The 24,734-nt window shown below is 45.5% G+C and overlaps 4 protein-coding genes across 5 annotated transcripts; 1 reads left to right on the top strand and 3 right to left on the bottom strand.

The window, feature by feature from the left end:
* The first annotated feature begins 8,351 nt into the window (after window positions 1–8,351).
* On the top strand, window positions 8,352–11,326 carry LOC109767317 (uncharacterized). Its single transcript, XM_020326082.4, has 9 exons — window positions 8,352–8,693; window positions 8,824–8,885; window positions 8,974–9,035; window positions 9,129–9,972; window positions 10,066–10,158; window positions 10,255–10,356; window positions 10,455–10,514; window positions 10,606–10,772; window positions 10,905–11,326. Exons 1-9 carry the CDS (start codon window positions 8,534–8,536, stop codon window positions 10,984–10,986), a joined length of 1,632 nt encoding a protein of 543 aa, XP_020181671.1. The 5' UTR covers window positions 8,352–8,533; the 3' UTR covers window positions 10,987–11,326.
* A 648-nt stretch (window positions 11,327–11,974) lies between these two features.
* Window positions 11,975–14,166, bottom strand: LOC109767316 (type IV inositol polyphosphate 5-phosphatase 11). Of its 2 annotated transcripts, none has more exons than XM_020326081.4 (8): window positions 13,884–14,166; window positions 13,600–13,753; window positions 13,386–13,504; window positions 13,216–13,292; window positions 12,994–13,119; window positions 12,650–12,837; window positions 12,444–12,581; window positions 11,975–12,341 (listed from the first exon to the last, which is right to left on the bottom strand). In XM_020326081.4, exons 1-8 carry the CDS (start codon window positions 13,916–13,918, stop codon window positions 12,177–12,179), a joined length of 1,002 nt encoding a protein of 333 aa, XP_020181670.1. In that variant the 5' UTR covers window positions 13,919–14,166; the 3' UTR covers window positions 11,975–12,176. The 2 variants fall into 2 exon arrangements, with proteins under 2 accessions (XP_020181670.1, XP_020181667.1); XM_020326078.4 differs by having other exon boundaries at window positions 13,386–13,516.
* A 1,574-nt stretch (window positions 14,167–15,740) lies between these two features.
* Window positions 15,741–18,449, bottom strand: LOC120962732 (mitochondrial import receptor subunit TOM6 homolog). The gene is made up of 2 exons (XM_040386568.3): window positions 18,117–18,449; window positions 15,741–15,917 (listed from the first exon to the last, which is right to left on the bottom strand). Exon 1 carries the CDS (start codon window positions 18,316–18,318, stop codon window positions 18,148–18,150), a length of 171 nt encoding a protein of 56 aa, XP_040242502.1. The 5' UTR covers window positions 18,319–18,449; the 3' UTR covers window positions 15,741–15,917; window positions 18,117–18,147.
* Window positions 18,450–21,303: 2,854 nt separating this feature from the next.
* On the bottom strand, window positions 21,304–23,324 carry LOC109767318 (DIMBOA UDP-glucosyltransferase BX9). Its single transcript, XM_020326083.3, has 2 exons — window positions 22,436–23,324; window positions 21,304–22,273 (listed from the first exon to the last, which is right to left on the bottom strand). Exons 1-2 carry the CDS (start codon window positions 22,950–22,952, stop codon window positions 21,393–21,395), a joined length of 1,398 nt encoding a protein of 465 aa, XP_020181672.1. The 5' UTR covers window positions 22,953–23,324; the 3' UTR covers window positions 21,304–21,392.
* Window positions 23,325–24,734: the final 1,410 nt, after the last annotated feature.

Here is a 24,734-nt window from a genome sequence, read left to right on the forward strand (position 1 = left end):
ATAGCTTAACGGCGTTCCGTTATGGTGGATGCCACGTGTCGGTCACCCTTGACGAAAGCACTTCTGTGACGCGCGATTTATCGTCATGGAAGTGGACACTTCCGTGATGATAATTTTGGTAATGTCATGGAACACTTCTACGACAGCACAGGTATGACTATCTTGAGTCTGTCATAAAATCGTCATGGATGTACATGCATGACAAAAAACGCGACCTACTGTGACAAACACCTATCATCACGGAAGTGTTTTTTTGTAGTGATATAAGGTCTCCTTTTAATAAAGATCTGGAACAAAGCATTAGCACATAGCGAATACATGAACTTGTCAAACTATGGTAATCACTGGAAAGAATCCCAATTATTGACACCTTGGGTATGCAGATCATAAGACCTAATAGGTGCATACAACTTGTAAGATAGGATCAAGAACACAAATATATTCATGAAAACATAAAGGGTCCAGATATGAAATCATGGCACTTGGCCCAGTGATAAGCATTAAGCATAGCAAAGTAATAGCAGTATCAATCTCAGAACATAGTGGATACTAGGGATCAAGCCCTAACAAACTAACTCGATTACATGATAAATCTCATCTAGCTCATCACCTTCCACCAAGCCTACGAAGGAATTACTCACTCCTGACAATGAGCATCATGAAACTGGTGATGGTTGCTACCTCTTGAGCTTGCATTGGTTTTTCCCTTGAAGAGGAAAGAGTGATGCAGCAAAGTAGAGTAAGTATTTCCCTCAGCTTTTGAGAACCAAGGTAACAATCCAGTAGGAGACAACGCAACAAGCCACTGAATACCTCCACAAACAAACACCAACTTGCACCCAACGCGATAAAGGGGTTGTCAATCCCTTCACGATTATTTGCAAAGTGAGATCTAATATAGATGGATAAACGATAAAGTAATATTTTTGGTTTATGGAACGGAAAGCAAAAGATTGCAAAGAAAGTAAATAGGAAACTAAAATTGTAGATCGGAAACTTATATGATGGAAAATAGACCCGGGGGCCATATGTTTCACTAGAGGCTTATCTCAAGATAGGAATTAATATGGTGGGTGAACAAATTACTGCCGAGCAATTGATAGAAAAGCGCAAAGTTATGACGATACCTAAGGCAATGATCATGAATATAGGCATCATGTCTGTGTCAAGTAAATCGAAACGATTATGCGTCTACTACTATTACTCCACACATCGACCGACACCTGCATGCATGTAGAGTATTAAGTTCATAAGAACAGAGTAACGCATTAAGTAAGATGACATGATGTAGCGGGATTAACTCAAGCAATATGATGAGAACCCCATCGTGTTATCCTCGATGGCAACGATACAATACGTGCCTTGCTGCCCCTACTGTCACTGGGAAAGTACACCGCAAGATTGAATCCAAAGCTAAGCACTTCTCCCATTGTATGAAAACCCAATCTAGTTGGCCAAACCAAATCGATAGTTCAAAGAGACTTGCAAAGATATCAAATCATGCATATAAGAATTTAGAGGAGATTCAAATAATATTCATAGATAAACTGATCATAAATCCACAATTCATCAGATCTCGGCAAACACACCGCAAAAGAGTATTACATCGAATAGATCTCCAAGAACATCGAGGAGAACTTTGTATTGAGAATCAAAGAGAGAGAGAAGAAGCCATCTAGCTACTAGCTATGGACCCGTAGTTGTGTGGTAAACTACTCACGCTTCATCGGAGAGGCAATGGTGTTCCTGTAGAAGCCCTCCATGATCGAATCCCCCTCCGGCAGGATGCCGGAAAAGGCCCCTAGATGGCATCTCATGGGTACAGAAGGTTGCGGCGGTGGAAAAGTGGTTTTGTGGCTCCCCTGGAAATTTTTGGGATATTTGAGAATATATATAGGAGGAAGATTTAGGTCAGGGGGTCACCGAGGGAACCACAAGGTCGGGGGCGCGCCCTCCACCCTTGTGACCGCCTCATGGCTCTTCTGACTTTGCACTCCAAGTCTCCTGGGTGTCTTCTGGTCCAAGAAAAATCATCGCAAAAGTTTTATTCCGTTTAGACTCCGTTTGGTATTCGTTTTCTGTGAAACTCTAAAACAAGGAAAAATAGGAACTGGCACTGGACTCTAGGTTAGTAGGTTGGTCCCATAAATCATATAAAATAGCATATTAATGCATATAAAACATCCAAAATAGATAATATAATATCATGGAACAATCAAAAATTATAGATACATTGGAGACGTATCAAGCATCCCCGAGCTTAATTCCTGCTCGACCTCGATTAGGTAAATGATGAAAACAGAATTTTTGATGTGGAATGCTACCTAACATATTTATCCATGTAATTCTCTTTATTGTGGCATGAATGTTCAGATCCATATGATTCAAAACAAAAGTTTAATATTAACATAAAAACAATAATACTTCAAGCATACTAACAAAATAATTATGTCTTCTCAAAATAACATGGCCAAAGAAAGTTTATCCCTACAAAATCATATAGTCTGGCTATGCTCCATCTTCATCACACAAAATATTTAAATCATGCACAACCCCGATGACAAGCCAAGCAATTGTTTCATACTTTTAGTGTTCTCAAACTTTTTCAATCTTCACGCAATACATGAGCGTGAGCCATGGACATAGCACTATATGTGGAATAGAATATGGTGGTTGTGGAGAAGACAAAAAGGGAGAAGATAGTCTCACATCAACTAGGCGTATCAACGGGCTATGGAGATGCCCATTAATAGATATCAATGTGAGTGAGTAGGGATTGCCATGCAACGGATGCACTAGAGCTATAAGTTTATGAAAGCTCGAAAGAAAACTAAGTGGGTGTGCATCCAACTCGCTTGCTCACGAAGACCTAGGGCATTTTGCGGAAGCCCATCTTTGGAATATACAAGCCAAGTTCTATAATGAAAATTCCCACTAGTATATGGAAGTGATATCATAGGAGACTCTCTATCATGTAGATCATGGTGCTACTTTGAAGCACAAGTGTGGTAAAAGGATAGTAGCATTGCCCCTTCTCTCTTTTCTCTCATTATTTTTTGGGCCTTCTCTCATTTTTTTGGCCACTTTTTTTCGTCCGGAGTCTCATCCCGACTTGTGGGGGAATCATAGTCTCCATCATCCTTTGCTCACATGGGACAATGCTCTAATAATGAAGATCATCACACTTTTATTTACTTACAACTCAAAAATTACAAATCGATACTTAGAACAAAATATGACTCTATGTGAATGCCTCCGGCGGTGTACCGGGATGTGCAATGAATCAAGAGTGACATGTATAAAAAATGATGAACGGTGGCTTAGCCACAAATACGATGTCAACTACATGATCATGCAAAGCAATATGACAATGATGATGCGTGTCATAATAAACGGAACGGTGGAAAGTTGCATGGCAATATATCTCGGAATGGCTATGGAAATGCCTAGGTTTCTTCATAGTGAAATCCGAAGGATGCAAATTTCAGGAACAATCATCAAATTCACGGAAACCTAACACATCACATAAAGTTTTCGGAATCGTGGAAACACTAGCACCCAAATCACACAAAGCATATCATTCACAATCTTTAATCTTAATCTTAATAGTAGGTTCCCAGTCATCATAAAGTTTTCTAGGAATAGAAACTTCCAATTCAAGCTTTTCTTCAAAAGATTGCATCATAGCATCAACAATATGTTTAGTAAAAGCTTTGTTTTGATTATAAGCATGAGGAGAATTCAACATGGATTGCAACAAGTAAATACAATCTATCAAAGAACATTTATCATAATTAAAACCCTTGAAATCCAAAAGAGTGGGTTCATTGCTATTTAAAGTTTTGACCTCTCCAATCCCACTTTTATCAATTTTTGCATCAAGATCTAAAAACTCCGAATCGTTGGGACGCCTTTTAACTAAAGTTGACTCATCTCCAGTCCCATCTTTATCAAGATTTACATTGGAAAACAAAGTTTCAATATGAGTCACATCAATCACTTTAAAATCTTCATCATTATTTTCAGCCTCTGGTTTGGCGGCCATTTTGTTTACTAAAGTAGCTTGTTTATCAGAAATTTGACCTACCAAATTTTCAAGATGCGCAAACTGAGATCTCAAACCATAAAATTCCTTAGACATATCATCAAGCTCTTTATTCATGTATTCCATAAAACTTTTCTGCTCCTTGAGCTCGTTTCTAAAGAAATTGTTATGCTCAAATTGCAAGGACATGAAGCTTCTAACATTATTTTCAATTTCCTCTAACCTCCTAAGGTGAGGGTCAACGTTTTTTGGAGGAGTCATTGCGACAAAGCAAGCAATCTAACACACCAGCACGCAAAAAGCATGCAAAGAAGACGAACGGAAGAGGGGCGACGAAAAGGCGAATCTTTTCTAAAATTGTTTTAGAAGTGGGGGAGAGGAAAACGAGAGGCGAATGGCGAATAATGTAATGCGAGGGATGAGAGTTTATGATGGGTACTTGGTATGCCTCGGCTTGGCGTAGATCTCCCCGGCAACGGTGCCAGAAATTCTTCCTGCTACCTCTTGAGCTTGCGTTGGTTTTTCCCTTGAAGAGGAAAGGGTGATGCAGCAAAGTAGAGTAAGTATTTCCCTTAGCTTTTGAGAACCAAGGTATCAATCCAGTAGGAGACAACGCAACAAGCCACCGAATACCTGCACAAACAAACACCAACTTGCACCCAACGCGATAAAGGGGTTGTCCATCCCTTCACGGTTATTTGCAAAGTGAGACCTGATATAGATGGATAAACGGTAAAGTGATATTTTTGGTATTTTTGCTTTATGGAACAGAAAGTAAAAGATTGCAAAGAAAGTAAATAGGAAACTAAAATTGTAGATCGGAAACTTATATGATGGAAGATAGACCCGGGGGCCATAGGTTTCACTAGAGGCTTCTCTCAACATAGGAATTAATACGGTGGGTGAACAAATTACTGCCGAGAAATTGATAGAAAAGCGCAAAGTTATGATGATATCTAAGGTAATGATCATGAATATAGGCATCAAGTCCGTGTCAAGTAGACCGAAACGATTCTGCATCTACTACTATTACTCCATACATCGACCGACTCCTGCCTGCATCTAGAGTATTAAGTTCATAAAAACAGAGAAATGCATTAAGTAAGATGACATGATGTAGCGGGATTAACTCAAGCAATATGATGAAAACCCCATCTTGTTATCCTCGATGGCAACAATACAATACGTGCCTTGCAGCCCCTACTGTCACTGGGAAAGTACACCGCAAGATTGAACCCAAAGCTAAGCACTTCTCCCATTGCAAGAAAAACCAATCTAGTTGGCCAAACCAAATCGATAGTTCGAAGATACTTGCAAAGATATCAAATTATGCATATAAGAATTCAGAGGAGATCCAATAATATTCATAGATAAGCTGATCATAAATCCACAATTCATCGGATCTCGGCAAACACACCGCAAAAGAGTATTACATCGAATAGATCTCCAAGAACATCGAGGAGAACTTTGTATTGAGAATCAAAGAGAGAGAAGAAGCCATCCAGCTACTAGCTATGGACCCGTAGGTCTGTGGTAAACTACTCACGCTTCATCGGAGAGGCAATGGTGTTGATGTAGAAGCCCTCCATGATCGAATCCCCCTCCGACAGGATGCCGGAAAAGGCCCCTAGATGGGATCTCATGGGTACAGAAAGTTGCGGCGGTGGAAAAGTGGTTTTGTAGCTCCCATGGAAGTTTTTGGGACATTTGAGAATATATAGGAGGAAGATCTAGGTCAGGGGGTCACCGAGGGGCCCACAAGGTCGGGGCAGCGCGCCCTACCCCCTGGGCACGCCCTCCACCCTTGTGGCCGCCTCGTGGCTCTTCTGACTTGCACTCCAAGTCTCCTGGGTGTCTTCTGGTCCAAGAAAATTCATCGCGGAAGTTTTATTCCGTTTAGACTCCGTTTGGTATTCCTTTTCTGCGAAACTCTAAAACAAGGAAAAAAACAGGAACTGGCACTGGGCTCTAGGTTAATATGTTAGTCCCAAAAATCATATAAAATAGAATATTAATGCATATAAAACATCCAAAACAGATAATATATTAGCATGGAACAATCAAAAATTATAGATACGTTGGAGACGTATTAATGACGGATGGTTGATGATGACTCCGGAGCCCAGAACGGACTCCAGATCAGCCCTCCCGATGAAGAACAGGAGGTGGCGGTGGCTCCGTATTGTAAAACATGATGATTCCTTCTCTCTAGGTTTTTGCTAGATGAATAGGTACATATGGAGTTGGAGTTATGGTTGCGGGAGCTGTTAGGGGCCCACAAGCCTGCCCAGCGCGCCCTAGGGCACGCCCCCTGGGCTTTTGGCGCCCTGGTGGACCCCCTCTGGTATTTCTCTTTGCTAGTATTTTTTATATATTCTGGAATAATTCTCCGTAAAGTTTCAATGTCAATCCGAGAACTTTTATTTCTGCAAAAAAAACAACACCATGGCAATTCTGCTGAAAACAGCGTCAATCCGGGTTCCATTCAAATCATGCAAATTAGAGTCCAAAATAAGAGTGAAAGTGTTTGAAAAAGTAGATGCGTTTGGGATGTATCAGACGCCCACGCGCCCGCTCCATGTCCGCCTCGGGCCCGCGTGGCAGCCGCCCATCTACCTCCCACCGTCCACGTTTACGGTGCAAGCTTGGGCGAACCCACCTACCAGCCACCCCGGGCGAGCGGTCGTCGTCTTTTTTAGTGTGGAAGTCGTGGACCAGTGGGATTCCAGACTTCCACCCGCAGTGACGCGTGCCTCCCCGGCCGCAAGACGAGGCACGAGGTCGGGTCGTTGTCCGACCATTGTCGTCGCTCCCCCACTCCACCTCCACCTCCACTGCCCGCATTCCATATATCGCCGGTCGGCGCCCCACCTCGTCAGCTGTTGTACATCAAGGCGGGATCTGCAAGAGGTACTAGGAGATGCGCACGCCACTGCCGTGGGGCGACGTGCACCTTCCCAACAACTGGCACCTCTCCATGAATCGGGTGCCCATCCCACCGGTCCCGGTGAGCGGCCGCGCCCGACGGGAGGAGATCAATCGACGCTGCGCCCGCCTGCCGTCGGACCTCATCGACGACTGGAGGTGCGCCATCGACTCGCCGCTCTGGGATACATGGCTCTGTGACGAGCATGACATCTGTCGGCAATCTTTCTTTGTCGGCCGTCCTTCGAGCCCACAGCGGGCGCGCTCTGTCCGCCCCGCGCGCGCTCTCAGCCTGCCCCAGCGCCGCGGGCATAGGTTGATTCGCGGCCTGACTACTATGTCGTCGCCGTCACGACCCGAGCCAATGACGGTCGAGGAGGAGGAGGGCCTCATGAGGCAGGTGATGGAGGACTCCCTCCACACCCACGATGAGCGCCAATGGCAGGGCCTCACGGAGATAATGGCCCTGTCAGCGGCTGCCGACATCGCTTCCCAAAGCTCGACGCCTACGTCAAGGAGGAGGCCTGGAGGACGTGCGGGCAGAGGCGCCTAGGGAGGAGGAGCCGATGGGATGGAACCTGGCCTTGGTTGGGCAGTCCGGGACTTGGACGGAGATTGTGTCGTGCACGCCTGAGGTGGACGCCGGCCCGTTCCCCGCCACGGGAAGAGGTTGTGTAGGTGCCACCGCAACCGCCACAGCAGACGCCTCCGGCCTGGCAGGGGCCGCCAGCCCACCTCTAGCAGCCACCTCGATACGTCGACCTCACCGGCGACGACAACGAGGACGAGTAGGACGGCTGCTACGGAAGTCAATGGCGGCATCGACGGCGACGACCCTTATCTAGTTTTTTTAATGTTCTTTTTAAGTTTTTGTTTATATTAATGTGGTGAACTCGGCTATTGTGGACGTTTTAATGTTTTTTTATTATTTGCAATATTTATTTGGTTTTTTTGTTAAATTTGAAGTCTGAATAAACGGACAGTTTGGGATGTGGCGGGTCACTTGGGCGCACCGGCGGTCACACGGTCGCAAGCGAACGGACATGTCCGTTTGCCATCCTTATATGGACAAAATCCAAACGAAACGGCTCGTTTGTGGTCGTGCATTGGAGTCACCCTTACGAGTTAATCCCGTGTATCGTATGCGTGTCCGTGTAGTGTACACGTCATAGTCGGTTTGGGTAATCTAGGTTCATACTATAAATATACTCCATGTAAATCCGGTACTCCGTAACTTTGTGCGTGCACATCTAGCCGCCTTCTACTCCGCACGGCCGGGTTTCACTTTCACCTTCACGCCCGGTGCTACTTTACAGCATCTCTTTATTTACTGCCACATCACCAACGGCCCACGGTTTCAAAAAAGAAAAAAGGGAAACGCCGCCGCTCCAACGGCTAGTTCCCCACAGCCGCTCCCGGATCGGACTCAAAAATCCATCGCCCAACTCGCCACAGCCAGCCAGAGCAGCCACAGCCCACAGCCTCGCCGCAGAACACCATCTCCGACGCCGCCCGCCGCTCTCGCGAGCTAGCTAGCTAGATCGTCGATCCCACCGGGCGCAGATGGAGATCCCCCGCAGCCTCGGCGTCCAGGACAACGAGGAGGAGGAGGAGTACGACAGCGTCTTCTACGAGGACATCGAGGCGCCCAAGTTCGTCGACCTCACCGCGCCCGACGCCGCCTGCCCCGCCGACGACCCCTCCTGGTTCTGCCTCCGCGTAGGTACGCAATCATCCTCTACCCTTTCACAAGCACAGCCCCTCACCGCCGGCGTTCGCTATCGGATCTGAGACGCAAAGACACCAAATTCGCCTCGGCGCTGATCCGTAATCCGTACCCGTACGATATGCAGGCTGCGACCAGAGTCATGAGCACGTCGACCCGGAGGCGCTGCACAGGAGCTTCGTCATGCGGGTCATTCACTGCTAATTCTCGTGTTTGATTGATGTGTGACTGAATTCGACGGCTGACGGAACCGAGTTCTGATCCGTTCCCCCCGCAGGTCATGGCGGCGAGGAGCCCCAACGTGCGGCTGCAGAAGGCCATCAGCAGGAGAAACCAGAGGTGCGCGTCTCTGATGTGAATTTATTTCCTTTCTCGCCGGCCGCCGGCCTGAATTGGACTGTTATTTAGATCGGATTTGTTGACCCCGTGCAGCTCGATGCTGCCGAAATGCCCCCACTCTGCGCCGGCGAAGCCGCCGAGGACGCGGATGACCAGGCTGAGCCTGGCGACGGGGGCGGCCGAGAAGGCGGCGAGGGACAGGCTGCAGGGCCACCGGATTCGCGGCCTGAGGGATTACCCGGTCCGGACCAAGGCGGCGAGGGTCGACGCGTCCAGCGCGAGGAAGAAGGCTCTGACCACGCCCAGGAGCAAGACCGTGCGGCCGAGGCAGGAGCCCTTCCTCAGCGTGAAGTACCAGAAGGGGCCGGTCGCCACGGCGGCGGCGGAGATCAAGGGGACGGTGGTGAAGGCGCTGTTCATGACCACGCCCAAGAAGGAGACGCCGGCGAAGAGCCAGGCTCCTCCCGTGGCCGAGGTCTGCTCCAAGATGAAGAAGCTCAACCTGGCGTGCCGGGAGGTGCCTAGCAGGTACCTGTCGCAGCTGCCCACGCCGAAGATCGCCAAGAAGTGCGAGGAGACGGCGGCGGCGAAGAGAGTGCAGGAGCCAAGGAGTGGGAAGAAGATGATGATCTTAGGCTGTTCGGCGAAATGCGCCAATGCCGAAACAGATGGGGGGAACCGAAGTGGCCGTGAGAACATCAACGCGGATGAGAACTCGTGCAAACGAACTGCAAGGCGCAATTGGGGGCAAGAACCCAAGGAGGTGCTGCAGGGATCACGGGTTGAGGTGGCGGAACCATTGCAGCCCGACATTCACGGCGACGACAAGGAGAATGCGCCGTGCGGTGATCAGCTCGCCGAGCAAGCCTTGAATCGGGAAGAAGAAGATGAAAACAGCAAGCAGTCGGAGGAGAACAATGAGAATGCTCCTCAGAAGGTACTGAAACTCTGACGTTAGTGATGTGGTTTGCCATGGTTTAGCTGTGGGTAGCATATGGTGAACCTGAAATGCTGCCATGACTAAATGCAGGTGCTTAAAAGGCAGAACAAGGTAGTGAATGCGGAGCAGGGAGGAAAGCTTAAGAAGAATACCATCCTAAGGCCATTCAGGCTAAGGACTGATGTGAGTTATGATTGCATTGCATCCCCCCATTGCTTGTTTTTGTGAAGGTTTTTCACTCAGTTGCTGAAAGGCCTTTACTCTTTGTGCTGCATTTAGGAAAGACAGGTGTTGAAAGATGCAATTCCAGAAAGAAAACCGACGGTCGCCGAGAAGAACGCCATGCCAGTACTGAAGGACGAAAATAGACGAGTGATGATGGTAAGTTGAATCAGGAGTGCACAACGTTAGATTTCAGATTTCTTCGACTACCACCTGTGGTTACTCATTGTTCTATGTGCTACTGTGATGTGATGCAGCAAACTGGAAGATGCCCTGATGGAAAGGAAAGAGAAAAACTGGCTTGTGGCGAGAAGCAGGTGAGCATTTCCAGGTCCAGATCAATTTAATGGTGGTACAATTTAGAAACACACATGCTGAATTGTTTGTCTGCCCATGTTGCATATTCAGAGGAAACAAATTACATACACCGCCACGAGTCGGCTTGGTGAATCTAAAACGGTTTTGAGTAGCATCCGGCCCAACAATGTGAGGCCTGCGCCTGCGCTGACTAAAGGCAAAACCGTAGAGAAATCACAGAGGGCAGCGTCATCAACAAGAACAGCCAAAATTACAAGGTTTGCAAAACCAAATCAGTTCCTGTCCCTTTCTGAATTTCTGAATTTACACATTGATTTCTGAATTTTAGCACATCATGATATCTTTTCATTTTAGCACATCGTGATATCTTTTCATTTCCCTTTGTTCAGTGATTTCACAGCACCCTCTCGAACTGGAGAAAAGAGGAAGGCCTCGGTGAAAACATCCAGGATCCAAGTAGCAGCAGCTTGACTAGAACATGTGGCAAAAAAAAGAAAGAAGACAACGATTATATTGTCTGCTCCATCCAAAAGACAGAGTGTGTATCTATGGCGTCGAACTGGTTTTGTGAGTTTTGTCAACTAGAAGTGTACACTAAGGGGAGGGGGTTGGCCAGGAACTCACTCTCACACCAACAGGGTTCTGTCAAGTTTCCCTGTTTTTGTCCATGAAATTGGTGTGATGAGTAAAACTCTTTTGTTCTGTACCATCTTTACTAGACATTCTTTTGTAGCTGAAAGCCCAGAAGAGATTTAATTCAGTGGTGAAATGTGTATCTATGGCATTGAATTGGTTTTCTGAGTTTTGTTAACTGGAAGTGTGTACCGTCTGTTTCTGTACTCAAACCGTCAGTGTTCCGTCGAGTTTCCTTGTTTCTGTACCATGAATTTTGTGAGATAGGTGAAATTCTTTTGTTTTGGTACACCCTTACTAGACGTTTATTCCAAATGCAAATCTGTATTGAAAATCTGTAGTGAAACACAAAAGTACAAGGAAGTTAAGAATTGTGTTCCTTAGTTAGAAATTGTGAAATCCAAACACAATAACTGTTCTTGAAAGCGAAAATTCCTAATATGGAGGTCCCATTCAATTTGAGCCTTAAACTCCATACCTGGATATAAACATGGATATCGATTTTTTTTTCATGGTTCATTTTTATAATAACTGCACACAATAGCACCGATATGAACAATATTGCTGATTTACAAATTTTGCACACAAGTAGCACACTATCACAATTGATCAAATGATTGCTAGTTGGTGTAACAAATTTCAGGCCGGGTATCAATGGGAAATAAGGTGTGTCGTAATAAAGAATCTGCCCTGCTATGTCAATGCCATATTGACATGGTACTATGCATGTTAACCAAAGTTTGGTATCTGTATATGCTGGGTATTTCTTTTTCCTTACTATAAGAACACATCAGAAGTTGTTTGTAGAACACCTGCCTACCGGTTCGAAAAAACCGCGTCACCATATAACATCATGAGAGGTACACAACAACATGAATACACGGTTGACATTTTGACTTTACCAAATTACATCTAGCGAAATCATTTTAAGAGGACAGATAATGATCTGTGCTATTTGCCTTTACAATTGTTGTTACAAAAAAATAAGTCACCTAAATATACTTGTGATTGTCAATTGTAACATAAATCTATGTATTGCCACCACGTACTTTCAGACAGAGATGAGCTTTCACAGGCTTGTGATCAGAGCTGCTAACACAATCAAGTGCTTCATATGAACTTAAGACCGCATCCAAGCCAGAAGAATGGTCAACCTTGAACAATATCCTATCTGTCCAAGATGGCACTCTGATCTGAGGAAGTGAAGAGCATATGCAGAAGACATTAAGTTTCCAGAATATGTACAATTTCTTTCAGACAAATTGACATCTTAACATGATACTAACTGAAGGTACCTTGTAACTTGAGTCGTAGTTGCTACTTCCGACATTATATTTGTATGTCGGCTTAAAAGACAAGGTCCCTTCGCAGTACCCATTGAACACTTGACCCTTCTCGGCTTCTTGCAGCAGCTGGTCTCTGTCTCTTAGCTTCTGAAACAGCGCATATATGTCAGGCATTTATGTCATGTAAAATATGAATAGTTCGAGCATACACTTACACTTTGGCGATTCTCCTCGATCATCTTCCTTGCTGGCATCGAGCTTATTCCTTCTAATCTGTAATTCAAGTCACCGAGCCACACTGTTATGTCGGCAGATTTGGCATAATGTATGTCATTCTTGGAGAACAGCGAGTGCGAAATATGCCGGCATTCAGAGTTCCTCTTCTCCACCTTGTGTTCATGAGCTACACTTTAATAAGATAGCTTGTTAGTTATTCGTAATAACATTTGAAAGACAACAGTTATATTAGTGTTGCTTTCAGTGTTAGCACTGAGGTAATAAGACCCAACAATATTGGTGATACTAATAAGAAATGGATTGCCAGAAGCTGGAGATCAACCTGCAAGATGGCAGGACACAAACACCATCCGGATGCCACTGAAATTTATGTACATGGCCACAGCTCCTTTCTTCCTCCCAATTACGCCACCGCAGCCTCCAACCGCATGTTTATCCACCTTCATTTCTGTCCAAATTTAGGAATTTAAACAAAACTTACTCAATCAGATTAGAAATGCTCTTTCAACATCAAGAATACTCAGCTATACAATAACAAGATCACCTTTGATGTACGCTTCCGAACTCTTTGCCCCGAAAAGAAACATCTGAATAGACTGCATGGCTTTCTGGCATAACAAGCTGAAATTTCAACAACAATTGCCGTATTTCAGAATATGGTGAAAACCTTCAGAATGTTTTCATAAAAAAAGGTTAACCTTGAAGATTCCTCACATGTGTGTATCAGCCATGGCTTCTTGCAGAACCTGTTCGACGCCGCATTTCGGGACTTCTTGCAGCCCAACAACCAGCAAGTCGAACTTCCTGGTGGAGCTCACCAGCTTTCTTATGTCCTGCACAGACATCTTCGCGAAAGAACAGATATTATTAAACCAAAGGAAATGGCCAGACCACCATCAAGAAGAACCCAGCCAAGAATACGACGCACCTTGCCGTTCATGTTCCATGTGATAATGCAGACACAGAGCACAGAGCTGGCTGTGAACTCACAGGCTTTCTGAATCCGGATCGTCTTTATGCCGTCATGAGTTCCATCCTCTTCAATGGAAACCATGCCATTGCTGAGCAGATCACCGAATATCCTGCGGTCCCATTAGTATATATACATCAATCATATGGAATTTCTCAAAAAAAAAGATCAATCATATGGAAAGTAACTTTTAATAAGACTGGACATGTATATAACTTTGTTATCTCAAACAGATAATATACCATTTTGGAAGACTGAAGCTGCTGCAGTTGCCCATGTCTATGTTGGCTGAGCCCTTCCTTTCCGATTATCTTACAAGGAGGAGATTACAAAAGGGGACTTTTTATACAGATCTATTCCGAAAGTTCGACATTTCTTCGCAGAAACCAAATTGATCAGATTTTGATTTTGAGATGCTTCTGGTCATCACGTTTTCGTGGTCAGCAATTCTGGTGCAAAGTTTCAACATAGCAGCAGAGAAAAGGACAAGTGGAATGCTGAAGACCAACCACTTGGAATGTATGGATTGGGTAGTTGGGTACTGGATAGCTTTGATGTGACAACAAGATCGCCTTTGTCGTCGCATCATTACAAAGGGCGCACATGTGAAATTGACTAGACACATACAGAGGACCAGTAGAATTGCTGCCAATAATGCTTGGCGAAAAACAGGGCCACAGTTTTGCTTAGCAAGTAACTTGGTTGAACATGAGCTCTCTGATGGAGAAGTTCAATTGGGGAACATGTTGGACTTGCTGTGTTCCTGAAGTTTCACCATGGGAGCCTTGTGCATCACTGAACCGTATAGCCAGGAAAAGCAACCATGTTGTGAAAGTGACATCTCTCTCATTTTGTTTTTCTCGTTTTATCCGGTGGCATGCGTATTTTTAATGAGCAGAAATGCAGTGCCCTGACATTGTATTATTGTTTCAGTTTTCAAAACAACAGCAATGCATGTCAGAACAGGTTTCCCAGTAAGTCAGTAGTACCCTCAATGAAGTTAAATCAGATGGACTGCAAGATGAAGACATGAAACTTCAGTATTCTGAATAGTATTGCACCATTTACCATGAAATAACTATATTTGCAGGAAGTGCATCTGAGAAACAGCATATGAAACCCACTTCTTAGGTAAAGTGTGAAGAATCTCAGGTTTATCTAAAACTTGATCGACTATAACCCCAAAAAAAGGGGGAAAAATACATACAAGGAGGGCGGCCTGCATGTGGAGGCGTTGGAGGGTTGCGGTGGGATGCCAAAGGAGATGTGTGCACTGAGTGGTGGTCTCCGTGGTGCTCTACGGCAGCATTGGTGATCCTCAACGGCGGGCTGGCCTGGCTAGGTCACCGGAGAAGAGGGAGTCGGTGCATGGTCCTGGACAGCAGCGAGCTCGACATCAAATCCGGACCTGTTGTGTGACAGCACGACTGATTCTTTTCAGGTTTTCTTTAGTGAGTCTTCGAGTTTGGTTTGGGCAGGTGGCGCCGTTGTGTCAATGTACAAATCTCCATGCTCTGTCCCTGTTTTGTTGGCGTACTTATCACCGTCAAAGGGCATGTGAAGCTATATCTCCGACGGATCTTCCAAGATACAATCAGTTTAGGTTTTCAATGGATCTATATTGATTCTACCGACTTTTGTGGTCTTCGGAGTTTCTACAGGACTTAACAGCGTGTTTCTCCACTGAGGCAAACGCCCAGAGGAGGCAGATCTGTGAGATGGGTAGGGAAGTGGGGGAAGAGAAAAGGAGGGAAGAAATTCTTTTGTTCCAGATTTACAAATATAAGCATATGTTTATTCACATTCCGTCATGTGATAATTTGTTTCTTAATTGTGGCTGAAAACTCGAGGCAACGGTGCATATTGGTGCGTGTTTCCAGCAGACAAATGAAACGATCATGCCTCGAGAATCAAGATTGCAAAGATGCTACTTAGCCAGGGCTACTAGTGGCAAGAGGGAACAACTGGAGCACACTCAATATAGCAACGACAAATCACATCCCAGCCATAAAAAATACTCCCTCCGTATCAAAATATAAGACGTTTTTTGACAGTCATAGTTGATAAAGAGGGAGTATGTAAGACACACATCGCTGCTGTTAAAAATCCACAAAGTTGCCAGGGCAGTGGTAATCATTACCAACCGAGTTTATGCAGACACTGTCATTGAATTCTCACGCTATAGAAAGACGAAATACTAAAGGAAAACTAATTTCATGTTTCACAAGGTACTTCAAAGCCTGATCCTGAGAGCAACTTCAACATCCCAGTCGCACCTAAGAGGATAAAACAAATAATCAGCAAGTGGCTTACTGCAATCTGTAGCAGGCAAAACATAATAACAATTCAAATAGGTTAATGCAACTATAAAAAACCAGAACAAAATCTTGCCGTGCGATGGAACCAACTGCTACTGAGTTAGCAATGACTTGTACCAAGAGATAAAAGGCTATTAAACCTGCAAGCGGTGCTAGAACTGAGTAGTTTGTGTTTGTCCACATAACTTCCTACCATGAATAATATAATGAAAAATTAACAAAATCTCAGCAATTTACACAGCAGATCACTGCAGGTGCTGTGTTACTAGTATTATAATGCAGGTGCTGTGTTCCTAGTATTATAATGGTCTGGTTACAATGTTAAAGATCATTCAAAACATATGCATGGGTCATTCTAATTGCAATGGTCAATTAAATACTCCCTCCGTTCCTAAATATTTGTCTTTTTAGTGATTTCAAATGGACTACTACATACGGATGTATATAGACATATTTTAGAGTGTAGATTCACTCATTTTGCTCCGTATGTAGTCACTTATTGAAATCTCTAGAAAGACAAATATTTAGGAACGGGGGGAGCAAAAGCTAATCACAATCCTAAGATAACATTATGACTATTATTCTATATAAGCCACACCAAAAAATAATGAAGAACTGACACAATTCCACCATTCCTTCTTCAGAAGCAATCTCAAGAAATAGCAAGCATTATGGAAGACTCAGCTATGGACCACAAGTAGAACAATGTACTCAGCATTATGGAGTAATATATAACGCTAAATAAGAAAATTAAAATTCAGAACATACTGCATACTGCTTCCATGAACCATAAAAAATACAGCTATCCTTGTACTCAGCAAGGAGTCAAGTACCACCGATTTAAAGATCAACAGATGTAGTTATCATCTAAAACATTAATACTTCTTGATCCATTGGCCAAAATTAAACAAGATACTAACAGATAACAGCAAGAGGTGTAGCTGTGATCAAAACAGATAAAATCTCAATCTTACTGCATTTATTTAAGCAGTTTTGCTAAAGCACATCTAGATGTGCTATAAGTATTGCACATCTAAGTCCTATATCATTGGTTTTACACTAAGGTTCGTGCAAGCATTTTCTTTTGTCTTTCTTCCTTTTTCTTTCTAGTTTGATAGAGCACTTAGATGTGCAATAATTAGGGCACATCTAGATGTGCATTTAAGAAAGGTATATAAACCAATAAATCAATCTTCCAATCACACACTAATGATACTGCTAAAACAAGACATCATAACACAGTTTGAGAATGGTAAATCCGCTAACAGTCTTGCTAAATCTCAGTCGACCGAGACTTTGTTATGTCTCAAGTCGATGCAAAATTTTCTTACATTGAGATCCATGCAAAATTTTCTTTTCAGTTTTTTCTGTTTTTCTTTGTACATTGTTATCTCACTTGCCTGAGACTTGGTTAAGTCTCAGTCGACTGAGACCTAGCCACACCCATCAGCTAAAGATGATAACCAATTCAATATCACAACCTATCTAAAAGCTAGTTGGACTCTTTAAAACATGATATAATCTTATTGAGCCAAACAGCTTTTTTTGTCTTTTTACGCTATACGTAGGTTGTTATGAAACAAAACTTTTCCTTTCTATCTACCTTGTTGTAGGTCATTAGTCGGGTTCCATAATTTCTCAGTTTGCAAATCAGCATTCCCAAACTTCAAGATAATAAACAAACAACAGATCACCTGCTTTACACACGAAATCATAGAATTACAAGCATTACCAACCCTGTCAATAAGGACACCCATCATGTAAACCGAATAAAACGGTGCCAGCATAATTCACCACTATTTCTGTTGGGAAATCGACCTCAATTAACTTGCAGAAACACACCAGTAAAGCGGAGTGCATCAAGCATCATGAAACAATAACTCTGGCTCCCAACAAACGACCATGAATCTAACTAAATTCAACACAGCAAACATAAACTGATTGGAAACCACGGTGCCCAGATAACACAGCGGGGATAGCCGCGAGTAGTCCAACCGCGCAAGCTCACATAGAATCCGATCTACGGCCACGAAACCCTACGACACCGTAACAAACGGAGGGGCCGCACGACGATCGATCCGAAAACGGGATCACACGCGCACTGCACCCGAATCGACCTAACCCTAGAGAAGGAAGAGCGTGGGCGGGAGGAATCACCTCAGGGGGCGGGGGGGGCAGCGGGGCCGCCCTAGAGCTCGAGCTTGAGCTCCGTCATGCCGGGCTCGCGGGTGAGGTAGTGGAGGATGTAGGGGGCGGCGCGGATGACGGCGATGCAGCCCGCCATGATGCTGAGGTGCAAGCGCAGCTCCTTGTACGCCGCCTCCTTGCTCGGCTTCCGGGGCATCGCGCCGAGAAACATCTTGGCTGTCGTCGGCGGCGAGTTCCTCTCCGGATTCGAGGGTTCGAGGGTTTGGGTTGGGGATCTGGAGGCGGCGAGGCTGCTGCTGCTGCTGCTTAAACCCTAGCACGATGCGATTGCGGTGGCTCTCGAGAGGAAACGGGTCGTATTTACGACCGTGACCCTGGGGGAACTGCGTATTGCCACGCACGTTGGGCCCGGCCCAATTACCACGAAATCAGGAGTGCCCCTATTCGGCGCGGAGACCTCCTTTGAACCGAAATAGGAGTCCTGCGAGTTTTTTCCTTTTTTGGTAGATCCGGTTATAAAAAACGTTTTTATCTCTTATAAATCGTGCGCCCAAATCTCGAACCGTTTTCACGTCGAGATCTCTTATAAAAAACATTTTGACGAATTTTTTTCACGAAAAAACCAGACAAAAAAGCACACCGGGAGCACGTTTTTTCTTTTTCAAAAGCTGTTTCCGAAAGGCACGCTCGTGACTCTCGCGGAGGCAAATCTGTGCCTCTCGTGAAAGAAAAAAAATATTTTTTTCGTTTCGAGAGGTGCCTCTCGCGGAAGCAAAATCTCACGGAAGGAAAAAAAGAGTAAATGTGTTTCTTTATTTCCGAGAGGCACGGTCGTGCCTCTCGCAGAAACAAAACCGTGCCTCCCATGAAAGCAAAAATAAATGTGTTTTTCATGGGAAAAAAGTTTCCAAATTTCTTTTTGTCGAAAAGCTGAAAAAATGAGGAAAATAATCTAAAAAACGAAAATGCATGCAAAAAATAAAAGTAAAAACAAAATCCGGAGGGAGTGCGACACGTGGTGCGCTCTCAGCACATCCCAAATAACCCTTGGAAAGGCTCCTGAACAAGCGGTCCTCAATTAGTTGCTCCCCTTTGGACGCCCGCCGTTAGTGTCAATCTTTTTTATTTCTGAGAAACATGTAGTCGTCCAATAGGACAGGCTCCGCCTGAAAGCCAGAGAAAATGGGCAGGACCACTATGCAGTGAGCGAGTCTTTGTTCCATTTGTTTTTATAGTCGGGGTTTTTTTGCAAAAAATACTGTTGTTGTTTTTACAGAGCAAGATATTTAAAACACTCATAAAAATAAAAATCAGAAAATTGTTCAATGCATGTTTTAAAAACAGTTTGGTATATATTAAAAGAATCACCATATATATAAAAATATTAAATATGTATTTAAAATGTTTATCAAGTAACTAGAAAGTTCATCGTATATTAAAATGACTCAATGAATATATATTATATAAAAAATTAGTGTGTATTCAAACAATGTTCATCGTATATTAAAGAATCATTGGCAGTGTATTAAAAAACAAAAGAAAGAAAATAAATAAAAACATAAAAAATACCAACAGAAAAATTGTAGCAAAATCAGTGAGCAAAAAATCAAGGACAAAAACCCCGAACTAGGCTAACCCAATTCGGCTTACCTGCAGGAGGCGAAAAGGATTTGCTTTCGGCGTGTTATACACACTGAGTACCAAGCAAACAAGCGCTTGTGCTTACTACTTGGGCTTGCCCAATACCACGTTTCGGTCATTTTTTTCTCCGGTCATTGATTTGAACCGCTCAATCACAATAGCAAAGAATCTCTCGTAGTTTTGAGCCAGTTTTACGAAAAGAAAAATATTGGAGAATTTTTTAGTGCAGCTACTTCAAAAAACTTAAATGAGTTTGAAAAATGTTGAAAAAATATCCGCGAATCTGAGAAGGGTTGCAAAATTTGAGGAAAATGCTCGTGAGTTTAAGAAAATGTTCGCATGGGCGCCCGATCTTTTTTTTTAGGGTAGCATGGGCGCCCGATCTGAGGGGTATCTTCAGCGTCTGCGGTGCGTCTCATCTCGACCTCAAGGAACATAATTGCACGTCTTCATGCACCATGAGCAGAGCACCGAACGGTTTCCGATGTCTGGGACATGTCATGGGGGTGCCCCACTTCCCCTAATGTATGAGTTTTTGCATGGCGAATTGTGATAAAAGCTTTGTCTACTGTGAAAAATAAAGCAAAGAGGAAGATCGAAAACTCTGACATATATACTCTTTTGTGGGGTGAACTGAGAGGAAACCTTTCATGTATTCTATAGATGCCCTCGGTCACGTGACCTCTGAAACGCCATGAGTGAAGTTTGGAGAATATCGGCCGTGGACATCACCACCAACATAGGGCCAGGTTGGGTACTATATCTCCTCAAAGGGCGCACTGCCGACGAGCGCCTTTCGATGCTTATGAAAATGTGGCGTACATGACAGGTCCGCAACGAAATCACGCACCTGAAGCTAGCTCCAACGACTAAATTGTCTTGATGATTTCCTTCAAGCTACATCGACTACACGCTTCTAGAAATCCGCCAAAACCCCGATACCGATCCACCTAAAGGGAAGTCGGTGGTGACCTACGATCATGTTGTAGATGAGAAGGCCCAAAAATGCCGCAGAAATTGCTGCTCACACCATCGTAGATGGACTAACCCCCCTCCCCCAAGTTGGACTAAACTCACTATAGATGGTGCATACCTCAAAGAAGATGGGACCGGGGGGTGGTAGGTTGATTTTCCGTAACAACCAATCACTTCATGTCGTTTCCTGTAGACCTACTCGAGTGCTCTGGAGGTGGAGATGGTTGCATGCATGGAGGGCGTTGCGCCGACCCTTGAGTGGAGCTTAGACACCTTCATCCTCAAAATAGACTCATCATTGTTGTTGACATGATAGCCTACCTAGCCCCCGATAGATCCCCAAGTGGCATCTTGTTGGTGAGACGAAGCTTTTACTATGGCTAGGTAGGGAGTTTGTTATATCGCATGTGAGTAGGGAGCAAAACCATCTCACCTTACTCGGTGTGGATTCGTATTACACCTGCAGAAGTCAAGTCCTTGTGACTGTAGTGATCCCATTTAATTAATGAAAGTTCAATTCACACACAAAAAAAAAGTCTTAGATTTTACCTTTTCATGCATGCAAACAACGTCACTTCAAGATCAATTGTGGAACATCAATGCCAGTAACACCACTTATCCAGTTCCAAGTTACAATATAGTATTTCATACATCAACACAACACAAATATTACAAAGACGATATATGCTCGACAAGTTTATCAATAGCTAGCAGAGAAGACCCACCACTTTTCAAGCACGACACTACTTTTTTCTTAAGTTCTCTTGCTTTTTCCCTAGCCACTTCTCCTTCCCTCTCATTCATAAGCTTTTGAATTGCCTTGGCGATTTTGTTTCTCTCTGGCTTGCCCTCGAGCTCAAACCCTACGCCCCACACTGCCTCCACGTACCTTGTGTTCATCATTTGATCCGCAAAGTGAGGCATGCAGATCATCGGGAGACCCTCACTGATGCTCTCCAGTGTCGAGTTCCAGCCGTTGTGGGTCCAGAACCCACCCACTGCAAAGTGGGCCAGCACCTCCTGCTGCGGGGCCCACGGGATCACCTTGCCTCTGCCCTCCACCGCACGATCAAATCCTTCCGGCAGGCCTGGCCCGTCGGATCCCCGCACGAGGTCACGGCGGACAACCCACAGAAAAGGTTGGCCACTGTTGGCCAAACCCCACGCGATCTCCGAGAGCTCGCCGCCATCCATGGATGCCAAGCTCCCGAAGCTCACATACAGCACGGACCCCGGGACCTGCTTGTCCAACCACTCCATGCAGCTACGGTCCTCGCGCAGCAGGCTGCTCCCGGTGCTCCGGGAGGAGAGCTTGTGGAGCGGGCCGGCGGCGAGCACGAAGGCCACGTCCAGTTCGCGGCGTATCCTGTCCAGTTCAGCGGTCTCCAGAGCGTCGAACGTGTTGACGACGAGTCCGAAGGAGTTCCTCACGGTTTCAGAGGCTCGGGCTAGAACTTTGCGCACCATTTTGTGGTCGCTGGTGCTCGTGCGGAACAGGTCCCTGACACGCAGCGGCGGCAGCTCTTTCACCGGCGTGTAGAGCTGTGATTCTGAAACACATGGATATTTTTATATAGAAGATTGACATAACAAACAATCAGCAAAATCTCAAGGTGCAGACCATGCATGCATGGATCACAATACATGATTAGGCGCAGATCTCATCCTAATTACGTGGTGATTATATTGGCTGTACGTATTTGTTTACTGACCTTTTGGAGGTAGATAACCGTTGTGGTGGAGCATGGGATAGGCCAGGAAGCAGCTGAAGCAGGCGGCGCTGCCGGTACGCAGCACCATCGTGGGGAGCCCGAGTGCCGAGGCGGCCTTCTGCACGGCGAGGAGGTTGGCGTCGATGAACAGGCACGCGGCGGGGGGCTGACCGTCGTCCGCGAGGACCGACGCGAGGACGTCGCGGACGGCCGGCGACGCCTCCATGGCGGCGTTCATGGCGAGGATGATGGGGATGATGCTCCCCGAGGCGGCGACGTCGGCGGGGACGCCGTCGGGCACCGCGACGAAGGTGAACTCAGGGTGGAGCGCGGGGTCCAGCGCGTTGAACTGGGTGTGGAGGACGGTGACGGCGAGGCCCCGGCCGTGGAGCACATCGGCGAGCTGCAGCATCGGGTTGATGTGACCCTGGAACGGCAGCGGGAACACTAGCACCCGGCGGTGCGCGTGTTGTCGCCGGCTAACGTCGCCACGGGATGCTTCTTGGACGCCGGCCATTTTGCTGATGCTCGGGCGGTTTGATCCGATCTTAGCAAGCTGGAACTGCCAAAATCTCCATGGGTTTTTATAAACACTCGCAGTTCTCACTTCTTAGTTCTTACACACATGTTCTGACTTCTTAAACACGGGAGGGGAGTTGGTGTGGACTGTGGAGTGATCACCTACCATAAGGGAAAGTAGTGGCTACACCCCACCATGCTACAGTTATACGGAAGGGGAAAGATGAAGCGAAAAAATGGACACTTGTCGGCCGACAGCAATAAGAAAGCCGGCCATCCAACCATGTCCTCGTGCAATTCAAATCGGATTTGAACAAGCATGATGAATTTCATACAAACATGACGGAATAAACCTAAGTTTGGACATAAAATGATATGTCATCTGTTTAACTAAAACATAAAAAAAACTATCTTGGAGCGGATGATGATCTCGTACGCGTGGCTGCCTGGCCAGTGGCACCGCCGTCTTCATCCATGTTGTCATCGTTGGAGTAGTGCTTCTAGCGGCGGAAGGGCATGGGGGCTCGACAGCCCTGCCCGGCAGCCGCCTGCCGCTCGCGGAGGAGCCGCACCGCTTCCTTCTGCATTGTGCAGAGGGCCGCCTCATCCAATGCAGACCCTAGCCGGGGTGCCCTGGCTAGTGCCACCTCACTGATCCGCGGCCTGTCTTGTGCCAGGTCACTGATCCGCGGCACGGCCTTCCTTTGGCCATAGACCACACCCTCCTTGTTCTAACTCCCATGTACAAAACCAACATTTTAAAATCATCTCTGTCTCTATATATACTAGTAATAGCGATCCATCCACGTGCAGGGTGTGCATGCAACTTGGACTTGGGGCTTGGACGACCGGCGACGGCAATGATGAGAGGATGCCGCTCCGCGACACCGTGTCGGATGGCGGTGGCCGCCGGACTTGCCATGAGGTTCCCAGGCACTACCATCTTCGTCTCAATCCATCCGGACAATGAGAGGAGACGAGACCGCTCCCTCGACACCTTTAGGGGGAGGTACGTCTCCGTTGGTGCTATGAAACTAAGAAGCACCAACATAGTAGTTGGGAAAGATCTAAACTTGGATGGAAGCATGGAAATTTGAAATTAGGTCAAAAACTAATATTACCTCCAAGATTGGGAAGCATGGAAATTTGAAATCAGGTCAAACTTGGATGGAAGCACCTACAGTGTATCTGCACCTCGATGTACTAGTTCAGTGGCGCAGCGATTCGCTTCAGCAACGCCTGGTGGTGTTCACCGGCGCCCAGAGGTTCGCCCCGTTGCTCATGGCTATACGATGCATTTCTTCGGTACAAAAACAAGTCTATACGATGCGTTTCTTCAGTACAAAAACAAGGTATCGGCTATACGATGCATTTCTTCACTACAAAAACAAGGCTACAACCGGCGTGCTCATGCGCACGTTGTTTGCATGAGCTCACGTCAGCGGCGGCGGCTGTGTCGTTGCGCTGTCGACATCATCAACACCATCGACACCCCTAGCCACAGTGTTGCCGGCCTGGTCCCCGTCGACGCCGCTAGCCGCGGAGACACATAGCAAGCGTTCGATGATGAAATATCTGAGCCATATATAAGCTTTACTCCGTTATATTTAGGGATCGATTAGATACGATCAAAATTTAGTGAAGTAAATTTACTTCACTAAAGGTTTACTTCACCGAAGATTTCACTATTTTTAAGGGATTGATTAAAAATGCCCTTCTACACATGTGGAGGGAAGTTGGTGTGCAGTGAATGATGCTACAAGGACTGTTTGAGATAAAA

Source organism: Aegilops tauschii, chromosome 4 (assembly GCF_002575655.3).
Source record: "Aegilops tauschii subsp. strangulata cultivar AL8/78 chromosome 4, Aet v6.0, whole genome shotgun sequence".
In the NCBI taxonomy this organism is placed as follows: domain Eukaryota; kingdom Viridiplantae; phylum Streptophyta; class Magnoliopsida; order Poales; family Poaceae; genus Aegilops; species Aegilops tauschii.

Coding starts and splice junctions, on each gene's coding strand:
- LOC120962732 (XM_040386568.3), bottom strand. CDS start 18,318: ATGTTTCTCGGCGCGATGCCCCGGAAGCCGAGCAAGGAGGCGGCGTAC.
- LOC109767318 (XM_020326083.3), bottom strand. CDS start 22,952: ATGGCCGGCGTCCAAGAAGCATCCCGTGGCGACGTTAGCCGGCGACAA. Junction 22,274..22,435: donor CGGTTATCTACCTCCAAAAG/GTCAGTAAACAA, acceptor CATGTGTTTCAG/AATCACAGCTCTACACGCCG.
- LOC109767316 (XM_020326078.4), bottom strand. CDS start 13,918: ATGGGCAACTGCAGCAGCTTCAGTCTTCCAAAATG. Junction 13,517..13,599: donor CATGGAACATGAACGGCAAG/GTGCGTCGTATT, acceptor TCTTTCGCGAAG/ATGTCTGTGCAGGACATAAG. Junction 12,582..12,649: donor TCGAGGAGAATCGCCAAAGT/GTAAGTGTATGC, acceptor GCGCTGTTTCAG/AAGCTAAGAGACAGAGACCA.
- LOC109767317 (XM_020326082.4), top strand. CDS start 8,534: ATGGAGATCCCCCGCAGCCTCGGCGTCCAGGACAACGAGGAGGAGGAG. Junction 8,886..8,973: donor ACAGGAGCTTCGTCATGCGG/GTCATTCACTGC, acceptor TTCCCCCCGCAG/GTCATGGCGGCGAGGAGCCC. Junction 10,159..10,254: donor CATTCAGGCTAAGGACTGAT/GTGAGTTATGAT, acceptor TGCTGCATTTAG/GAAAGACAGGTGTTGAAAGA.